The 10,481-nt window shown below is 36.0% G+C and overlaps 1 protein-coding gene across 2 annotated transcripts; it reads left to right on the top strand.

Annotated features, from left to right (window-relative positions):
* Nucleotides 1–1,672: 1,672 nt before the first annotated feature.
* On the top strand, nt 1,673–8,333 carry LOC126718265 (putative ABC transporter C family member 15). Of its 2 annotated transcripts, none has more exons than XM_050420377.1 (11): nt 1,673–1,828; nt 1,969–2,873; nt 2,960–4,386; nt 4,481–4,567; nt 4,665–5,267; nt 5,370–5,534; nt 5,798–6,092; nt 6,410–6,930; nt 7,030–7,093; nt 7,212–7,451; nt 7,761–8,333. In XM_050420377.1, the coding sequence occupies exons 2-11, from the start codon at nt 2,033–2,035 to the stop codon at nt 7,883–7,885; spliced, it is 4,368 nt and encodes a 1,455-aa protein (XP_050276334.1). In that variant the 5' UTR covers nt 1,673–1,828; nt 1,969–2,032; the 3' UTR covers nt 7,886–8,333. The 2 variants fall into 2 exon arrangements, with proteins under 2 accessions (XP_050276334.1, XP_050276336.1); XM_050420379.1 differs by having other exon boundaries at nt 1,780–1,797.
* Nucleotides 8,334–10,481: the final 2,148 nt, after the last annotated feature.

The following is a 10,481-nucleotide window of genomic DNA, read 5'->3' as shown; positions in this document are numbered from 1 at the left end:
CTAAAATATATTGTTATTAGGATTTGAACTCTAATGCTAACTCATTAAATGAGAAAAATTCATTACATTAAATGGGTGTTTTCATTAACTTTTGAAAATTAGAAACTGAAAACAACATTTTGCATGTTTTCATTTTCCTTCACAATTTGAGTTTTAAGAACAGTTTTTGTTTTCTATCCATTTTGATTTGCCAAACAAGTTTTCTAGTCTCAAAAATAGAAAATTATTTTTGGAAAAAAAAAAATAAGAAGAAAAAATAGTTACCAAACATACCTTTAGTATTCTAAAAAAAAAAAAAAAATAGTTACAAACTTACATAGATAAGTGAGAAATAAAAGCAATAATACACCAAAAAAAAAAAAAAAACTTTCTTCAAGGGAAAAGTACTAAAATAGTTTTAAATAATGAATGAACAAATAATGAAAGTGATAAGTATATGTGTGTGTATGTGTGCATATATATACACATATTAATCACAACTTGATATCTTAATAAACAGTAAGAGCGGCTAATTTAACATAGTGCCCACAACGCACAATAAGGAGCTCGAAATATTGTAATAATTTCTTAGATTTTTTTCCCATTTTACCATTACACCTAAGATGGCACAAGAAGTGCACACTTTTACTGCCGACTGGCTTTTCCTCTCCACACTCCTACCCTAATTTACCACGTGTCCAGTCCAATCTGGGTAGTCATCTACAACTCAATGGCCGCCACTTGGCAGGACCATCGGCTATGATTTCTTTTGTGATATAGGTACTAAGTCACGGGAATAGGAGTGAACTATATCAGTGGCAGAATTGCAATTCCAATTTTTTTGGCTATTTTTTCATCGTAGGTTTTGCCGACAATAGCATGGATTGGGGTCCACTTGAACATTTTTTTTTTTTAATTAGTAGAAAAACATGGGTCCACTTGGGCATGAGCACACTCCAGTTTGTCCAAGACACGTTGACACTTGTGGACCTGTGGACCTGTGGTGGTGTTTACCTTTCCTTAAAAAATTATGTCAGCTAAGAGAGAGATAGAGAAAAAAAAAAAAAAATATATATATATATATATATATTTATATATAAAGCAAGAAAGAAATAAATAAGGGTGCATAAATTTCAAAACCTTATTTTAGAATAGATCAATGTTAGAATACAGTAGAGTTCACAATTTATTTAGGCAATATGTTGAAATTGGTTGAGAAAGAAACATGGTCCATAACTCCAATCAATACCAATATTGTTTTCCATTTATAACTAAACAAGTTGTAAAAGAAAGTATTTGAAATAGATTTTGTACATATATTTGCTCTATTAGTCTATAATGTCATAGTAAGTTCTTTTATATATATATATATATATATATATATATATACTTTTATATATATATATATATATATATTCTTTTTTATTTTTCCTTTAAAAACTGAAAAAATAAAAGATTTATAAAAAGAGTTGTATGACATTGTAATGAAGACATACATGAACACATTCTTACTTTCTTAATGCTCAAAAAATGACAGCTTGATATTTGGAAAATAGATATGGTCAATCCAATCAAAGAGATGCAATGACTGTTAAGATTCTGGTCTCCGTTCAATTTTCCTTCATAAATATTATTCCATTCAGAATTGAAAGTGACAGAGATAGGCTCCAAGGTGGTGTGGTGGTTGTGGTGATGGGGACAGTTTATGTGTGTTTATTTATATATAAGAATCTCTCAGACCTGTACTGTGTACAAACTACAAATACTTCAACAGTCTTTTGTCCCTACCCTTAAAAGAATCACGTCGGTCCTTCACAGGTTTCTTCTCTTTAACACGTCCTTACTGGCGGTACTAGTTCTTTAAATCCATATCCTCTGAATTTTTGCTATTGTTTTACTTATGAATATTTCAATTTCAATTCGGTTGCTTTACTTGCCATTGTTTTGTATTATCAAGGCATTGATATGCAGGTATTGTTTTCTCTGCAGACTCACTTTGCTCTAGTTCTTAGCCATGTTACTCATCTCACTTGAACTGGGACACTTGTAGAATATGGAGCCTGTCATGATTGGTATCTCCTTAGAGTTTCTCAACTTAACATTTGTCATAGCATTTCTGACATGGGTTTTGCATAATGTTTGGAGACAAAGGAGAGATGGTGATATAAATGAGAAACATGGGCCAGATAGAGGGTCTAGAGTTTTTACAATGATCACTGTCATATCTAATGTCATCATCTCAAGTTTGTACCTTGGTTTTGGTTTGTATGAATATTGGAATCATAGGATTATCACTATTAAATCTGTCTTTTTGTTCATGACTTGGGTTTTAGCTACTTTGGTAGCAGTCCTATCAAAAAATAGAATTCTTAGTGGAGACAAAAGGTGGCCATTAATCCTTATCCTCTGGTGGGTCTTTTCCTTCGTCATTGATTCAGTTTCTCTCTCCATTTACACTATCAGACATTTGAAATCCATAGATTTCCCAAGTTCTTTGCCAGAACCTAACATAGTTGATTTTGTTTCCTTTCCTTTGGCAATACTTCTTTGTTTCAATGCTTTCCCTACTAGTTGTACTAGGAAACACAGTGACGTAGTAGAGCCTTTACTGCAAAAGGAAAATGAAACTTTCCATGGTGAAGATGGTGCATTCACAAATGCTGGAATTTGGAGCCAACTTACTTTCCAATGGTTAAACCCGATTTTTAAAAGAGGTCGAGTTCAAAAGCTTGAATTACCTCATATTCCTTCGATTCCACAATCAGAAACAGCAGATATTGCTTCCTTGTTGCTGGAAGAATCGCTCAGAAAACAGAAATTTGAAGCATTGGTATTGCCAAAGTCCATAGCCTATGCCATATGGAAATCCTTGGTCATGAATGCAACTTTTGCAGGTACCACCCTGTCCTTATAGTATTATAATTATTTTATTTTCTCTTCCACATAATTTATATGCTTTTGTTCCTTTTCTTCCCTATAGGAATTAACACAATTGCATCCTATACGGGTCCCCTCTTAATCACAAACTTTGTGAATTTCCTGTTAGTAAAGGAAGATAATTCAAGCACCCACTATGGTCTGATTCTTGCATTCATTTTCTTCTTTGCAAAGACAGTTGAGTCACTAACTCAACGACAATGGTATTTTGGTGCTCAGCGAATTGGTATACAACTAAGGGCAGCTCTAATAGTATTAATTTACAAGAAATCTCTATTCACTAAGTATGTCGTAAGCAACGGCAAAATTATAAATTTAATCAATGTGGATGCTGAAAGAATTGGAGACTTCTGCTGGTACATTCATGGAGTTTGGCTGCTTCCAGTCCAGGTCATTCTGGCCTTGATCATCCTCTACAGGAATCTAGGAGCTGCCCCCTCCATTGCTGCTCTTTTTGCCACAGTTTTGGTGATGGTATGCAACACGCCTTTGGCCAACATGCAAGAAAGGCTTCACTCCAAGATCATGGAAGCTAAGGATTCAAGAATCAAAGTGACTTCAGAGACTTTGAAGAGCATGAGAGTTTTGAAACTACATTCATGGGAACCCTCATTCTTAAAGAAGCTCCTTCATCTCAGGGAAACTGAGAAAAGCTGGCTGAAAAAATACCTATATTCTTGCTCAGCAGTGGCCTTTCTCTTTTGGGCTTCACCAACTTTTGTTTCAGTTGTCACTTTTGGTGTCTGCATTGTATTGAAGACGCCATTAACAACAGGTACAGTCCTCTCAGCCTTGGCCACTTTTCGAATTTTACAAGAACCTATCTACAACCTACCTGAGCTCATTTCAATGATTGCTCAAACAAAGGTCTCAATTGATCGTATCCAAGATTTCATTGGAGAAGAAGATCAAAAGAAGCTAATACATGATCATACTTCAAATTCTTTGAATATCGCAATTGAAATTGATATAGGGGAATATGCTTGGGAAACAAGTGAAGAAAAATTAAGGAGACCTACAATAAAGTTTTTGGAGAAGATGAAGATAATGAAAGGTTACAAGGTTGCAGTTTGTGGTCCGGTTGGGTCAGGAAAATCAAGTCTTATCTCTAGTATACTTGGTGAAATTCCTAGGATTTCTGGGGGAGGAATAGCAGTTTATGGAAGGAAGGCCTATGTGCCCCAAACTGCTTGGATTCAAACAGGTACGATTAGAGAGAATGTTCTGTTTGGCAAGGAAATGAACAAGGCATATTATGAGGATGTACTAGAAGCCTGTGCTTTGAATCAGGATATCAAGATTTGGCAAGACAGAGATTTGAGTGTAGTTGGAGAGAGGGGGATGAACTTGAGTGGAGGACAAAAGCAAAGAATCCAACTGGCAAGAGCTGTCTACAGTGATGCCGATGTTTATTTCTTGGACGATCCTTTCAGTGCTGTTGATGCACATACTGGAACCTATTTGTTCAAGGCAAGTTACATTTTTTTCATTGTTTCTTAACTTCTTGTTTGTTATGCATGCACCATTCGTGGATTTCAATTAAATACAGGATGGTTTTTTGCAGAAGTGTCTCATGCAACTATTGTCCCAAAAGACTGTCATCTATGCTACTCATCAAGTGGAATTTTTAGATGATGCCGACCTTGTTCTGGTAAGTTATTGAAATCCTTGTCCAGCCCCTCTATGAAATTAAGATCATTGTCCTCTCAAGCTTCTTATCACTTGTTTTTAAATGCATAATTTGATAGGTGATGAAAGCTGGAAAGATAGTTCAGTCTGGAAAGTATGAAGATCTGATAGTAGATCCAAATGGTGAACTTGTTAGACAAATGGCTGCTCATAGAAAATCACTAGACCGAGTTAACCCACTCCAAGATGATAATACCTTAACTAGTAGACCCTGTAAGATAAATCAGATAGAAGTTACAGAAGAAAATTTTGAAGCTCCCATCAATTATGGAAAACTAACAGCAAGAACTCAAGAAGAAGAGACAGAAACTGGTCGAGTGAAATGGAGTGTTTACTCGACCTTTGTTACTTCTGCTTATAAAGGAACTCTAGTTCCTGTTATTCTTCTCTGTCAAGTTCTCTTTCAAGGACTACAAATGGGCAGCAATTATTGGATTGCATGGGCAACAGAGGTGGAAGGCAAAGTCAGTAGAAAGCATATGATAGGGATATTCGTTTTGATGTCTGGTGGGAGCTCAATCTTCATATTCGGAAGGGCAGTTTTGCTAGCTACTATTGCTGTTGAGACTGCTCAGCGTCTCTTCTGTGGAATGATCACATCAGTTTTCCGAGCACCCATTTTCTTTTTTGATTCTACACCTTCAAGTCGAATCCTTAGTAGGGTATGTTTTTGTTTATTTTGAAGTTCAAGAGATTTTGTTTTGTTTGAAGTTTGTATGAAAACTCCAGAATAACTTTCCCCTTTTTTCCTTTCACCATTGCAGTCTTCTACAGATCAAAGCACCGTAGACACAGACATTCCCTTCAGATTAGCTGGATTGGCATTTGCACTTATTCAGCTATTAAGTATCATCATCCTAATGTCCCAGGTCGCGTGGCAAGTCTTCCTTCTCTTCCTTGCAGTTCTTGCCATCTCTATGTGGTATCAGGCAAGAACAAATCCTGCTTTAAAATTTTATTTTGCATTTTGACAGCTTCACCAAGATATAAGCTATATATGTTTCGAAATAAAACATGCCAAAGCATCACACTTCATGTAATTCTTAATGAAAAAGACTATACATGTTTTATCTAACAATACTCTTTTAGAGATATTCGCTGCACGCATCATTTTCTTTTAATCTTTAAAAAATTTCATGTTTCTTACAATGGTGCATCACTAAACTGTGGTGTTCATTTCACCTTTCTGTAGGATTATTACATTACCACTGCTAGAGAACTAGCCCGAATGGTTGGAATTCGAAAGGCGCCAATCTTGCATCACTTTTCAGAATCAGTTTCTGGGGCAGCAACTATTCATTGCTTCAATCAGGAAGAGCGCTTTGTGACAAGAATTCTAAGCCTGATTGATGATTATTCTCGCGTAGCCTTTCACAATTCTGCCACAATGGAATGGTTGTGTGTTCGGATCAACTTTCTCTTTAATATTGTCTTCTTCCTTGTTCTGATAATCTTGGTGAGCCTGCCTAGGTCAGCTGTTGACCCCAGTAAGTTTTCCTGCCTCTCTTCTTATTAATAAACAAACAGAAAAAGTGTAGCAATTGGCAACTACATACAACTCAAACAAAGAAAGACAATCTTACATTTATTTCTACTCGAGATTAAGACCCTTCAATGATAATGTGTGGAAATGTACACATTAAGTGTGCTTCTACCAACTATTGATACCTGATACCATCCATTCTAAAGTGCTCAACAGATCTTCTTCTTCTCTTTTTTTCAATAATCAAGTTATCCTTTAATTCATTTGACTAAATCCATTAAATGTCAATGTTATACTAATGCACTGGTTGAACTAAATCAGGCTTAGCAGGACTGGCAGCTGCCTATGGCTTGAACCTAAATGTTCTTCAAGCTTGGGTAATATGGAATCTGTGCAATGTTGAGAACAAAATGATATCAGTTGAGAGAATTCTCCAATTTACAAATATACCAAGTGAAGCACCCCTAGTGATTGAAGATCACAGGCCAAAGCCTGAATGGCCAACAGATGGAAGGATAGAGCTTGAAAGCCTTCATGTCCAGTATAATCCTGCACTTCCAATGGTTCTAAAAGGGATCACTTGCACCTTCCCGGGAGAGAAGAAAATTGGAGTTGTGGGGAGGACAGGAAGTGGAAAGTCAACTTTAATTCAAGCACTCTTTAGGGTGGTGGAGCCTTCAGGAGGACGGATTCTGATTGATGGAGTTGATATTTGTAAAGTAGGTTTACAGGATTTAAGGTCTAGGTTGGGTATAATACCACAAGACCCAACATTGTTTCAAGGAACCGTGAGAAGTAATCTAGATCCTTTGCAACAGCATTCGGATCACGAAATTTGGGAGGTTGGAACTCAAAAACACTCTTTTGAAAGAATCACTGAAGCTTCTCCTCTTCTTCTTTTTTGGGGGGGTTTCCTTCACTAACTTAGCTTGTTATGTCAGGTTATCAACAAGTGTCATCTTGCAGAGATAGTGAAACAGGACCAAAGGCTTCTTGATGCACCAGGTATAGAACTAAGTTTTAGTAAAGTAACTTATTGTTTCCTTTTCCCACTCTTTCACAAAGCCATTTATCTTTTATTCATTGCTTGGATTTTAATTTTGGAATGTGGGTAATGATGCAGTGGCAGAAGATGGAGAAAATTGGAGTGTTGGACAGAGGCAGCTTGTTTGCCTGGCCAGGGTTCTCCTCAAGAAGAGAAGAATTCTAGTGTTGGATGAGGCTACTGCTTCTATAGATACTGCAACAGATAATTTAATTCAAGAAACAATAAGAGAAGAGACAAAGGGATGCACGGTCATTACTGTAGCTCATCGTATACCCACTGTTATTGACAATGAATTGGTTCTGGTTCTTGATGAAGGTAAATCTAGGAAATCCGGTAAACTTTAAGTTCATTCCTTCTTAAAATTTGATAGAACTCAATTCCTGGTCTCTAAAGACGTAATATTTAGTTTTTCACTTTATTGATAGCAAGCATACAAGTAGATGACACACACAAATGCTTACAAGAACAGAAACTAGTACCACTATCTATTTAATTTCACTAACTATAAAAGATTCAGACGAATTAAAATCCAAAAAACATAAATTAGCACTATAGAATTACTTAATATTAGATTCAACTGTGTACGATTTGAGCTTATTAGTGCTGATATTTTGCTTAATACAGGCAATGTTGTAGAGTATGACTCCCCAGCTCAGTTACTCAAGGATAAGTCCTCTTCATTCTCAAAGTTGGTGGTTGAATTCTTGAGGAGATCATCCAAGAGTAACTGCCATGGGGATATTTCTTGAACGAAGGTCAAGATTATGATGCAAACCAATAATAGCAGCCCCCTTGAAAGTCAGACAGTGAATCGACAGAATCGTTCATGTTCCAAGCGCTTGGGAACCATCTTACATACCAAAACACCCTGAACAGCCAAAATGAGAGTTCCAGCAAACAGCTCTGACAATTGACACGTTCAAGATTCATGAAAGCAAAACCATTATTTTGAATAAATTTTAGATCATCAATGATCAGTGGCGACTCCAGGCATTTTTCCCAGGGGTTCCTAAATTTATTTTTTTTAGTTGAAAGATCTAAAGCCATTATCAAGAAGACGAAGACGAATCATGCACAGGAGATGAATCTTGGGTACGTTGTTTTTTTTATCAAATATTTGTCCATAATTCTAGCAAAAGAATAAACAATAAACTATAAGTTCATTTGAAATATTAATAAAATTATTAATTATTGTTATTTAGTTGTTTTATTGATTTGTTTGTCTTTTATAAACTATAATTTGTTATATTGTTGTTTCATTAATTATAAAATTATTAATTGTTATTTAATCTAACATAATTTAATTTGTTTATCTTTTATAATATATTGGTTAGTCAAATTATTAATTATTGTTTATTAGTTGCTTCCCTTAATTAATTATTGGTTAATTAAATTATTGTTTATTAGTTGCACTAGCACACATTCCATGTGCATTTACTTTCCTCAATTCAAATTCCCCACCAGGCCCCATGTGCCCTGTGCCCATCCACCCCCCACCCCACTCAACAGACAATGAGACAAGGCCCCCAATCACAAGAGTTAATTGCCAATCAGAAAATTTCACAATCATAAATCATAATAAAACAATTAATTGTATCTCACCAAGTCTCACCAACACCAACAGATAAAGCCAAAAAGAAAAGGTCAAGAACAAGACCAAAATATTAATAAAGTTAAAGCTAAGTTGAGCCAATCACAGTTGTTCAAAAGAATCAGATAAATTATTAAAGTTAAACTGTTAAAGTCTTAAAAGAATAGAGAGAGAGAGAGAGAGAGAGAGAGAGAGAGAGAGAGAGAGAGAGAGAGAGAGAGAGTCATTTATTTCATTTCAGTCTAATTTCAGATTTCACTTTTGAATGTTCAAAATGTGTATAAAACACTATGAACTTTTAGACCCCCAATTTACAAATTATCAATTCAAGCTTATTATCAAACAATTAATGTGCGGAATATGAACATAAGTATATAGCAGAATTGATAAACAATCTTAGACCAAATAAAATCATATTCACAGCAGAAATTAAATGGCAAAGATTAACAGAAGAGAGATGCAAACACAAGGACAACACATGATGTGTTATCGAAGAGGAAACCGAAGTCCTCGGCATAAAACCTCTCCGCCGCCCTCCAAGCGGTAAATAATCCACTAAAGAATGTAGTCTCCAAACCTAATCTACCTAGTGTACCTAAGCCCTCCAAGCTCCTACTCCAACGAGGTTACGCTGAACCTATATCTTCTTTAACTTATCGAATTCTGTTATAAACCATAGCATCAACCAATATGAAATTGGTCCCTTCCTAACTGCTTCCCAAACACCAAATGGCCTTCTCATAGATGTGGGTATGGTGAGAAAATGTTTTGATAATGTACCTTTCAAGGATGTAACAATGGAGAGGGTGAAAGTAGAGGAATTTGAAGAGTCACTATGTAAAGATTGTGGATGAGTCAATCTTGTTTTTCTCTAGGGTTTTTCTCTCACAATTCTCTCTAGAAACTCTCTACATTTCGTGGGTATAAGGGGTATATATACTAAGGTGAGTGGAATGCGAAGAGTTAGTTTTTCAAAACAGAGCTGGCTGGCGGCTTGGCCTCGCGACTTGATTGAGCCTCAAGTTCCAACCGCGAGGTAACTGAATGGCCAGATTGGACTTTTTGTCCTGTAGTCCTACAGCTGGCATGATGGTTCAGCTTCTCTGCATACTTGGCACGTGTGCAACTTTTGGCGGCTTGCAAAACACGAGCTACCCGTGAGATCTAGTTGCGAGTCCCTGCTTCTTTGCACAATCTTGAGTATTTCTTCACACTCTTTCACACACTACCCTTACATGATTTCCACATAAATACAGGGTTACTAATTGCTAAAATACAAGCAAATTTGGTACGGAATAAAAGCCAACAAGGTGGTTGATAAAATTCAACTTTACAATCTCCCCTTTTGGCTATTCCGTGACAAAACCCTAAAACAAACAAACTCTAGACTTAACATGTGAGTTAGGAATAGTTGAACAAAACTCATTCACACCTAACTCTAGAATCTATGTAGCTCTTGAATCATATGACTAAGTATCTCTTGAAACACAACAGCACAATATGATCATTGTATGTAGAAAAACTTGTAATACATATGAGGCAAGCACAATACGATCAAGCAAAATGGAATAAAGTAATAAACCATGGCTTGACCAAACAAGCAATCACTATAAGATAGTGACCACAATGCTCATTCACACTTGGAATGAACATCCGGACATACAAGCTAGTAAGCTCCATGCAAATTACTTGCATGTCCAACACTCAACCAATGCACAATACATGAAGTATATGCATTTAGGAACAAAATCCTA

The sequence above is a fragment of the Quercus robur genome, chromosome 3 (genome assembly GCF_932294415.1).
Source record: "Quercus robur chromosome 3, dhQueRobu3.1, whole genome shotgun sequence".
Classification (NCBI taxonomy): Eukaryota; Viridiplantae; Streptophyta; class Magnoliopsida; order Fagales; family Fagaceae; genus Quercus; species Quercus robur.
This window is presented reverse-complemented; position numbering and strand designations above follow the sequence as displayed.

Excerpts from the sequence above, each read along its gene's own strand:
- LOC126718265 (XM_050420377.1), top strand. The coding sequence starts at position 2,033 with ATGGAGCCTGTCATGATTGGTATCTCCTTAGAGTTTCTCAACTTAACA. Across the intron at positions 4,387-4,480 it reads CTGGAACCTATTTGTTCAAG|AAGTGTCTCATGCAACTATT; the intron begins GCAAGTTACATT and ends GGTTTTTTGCAG. Across the intron at positions 7,452-7,760 it reads GGTTCTGGTTCTTGATGAAG|GCAATGTTGTAGAGTATGAC; the intron begins GTAAATCTAGGA and ends TGCTTAATACAG.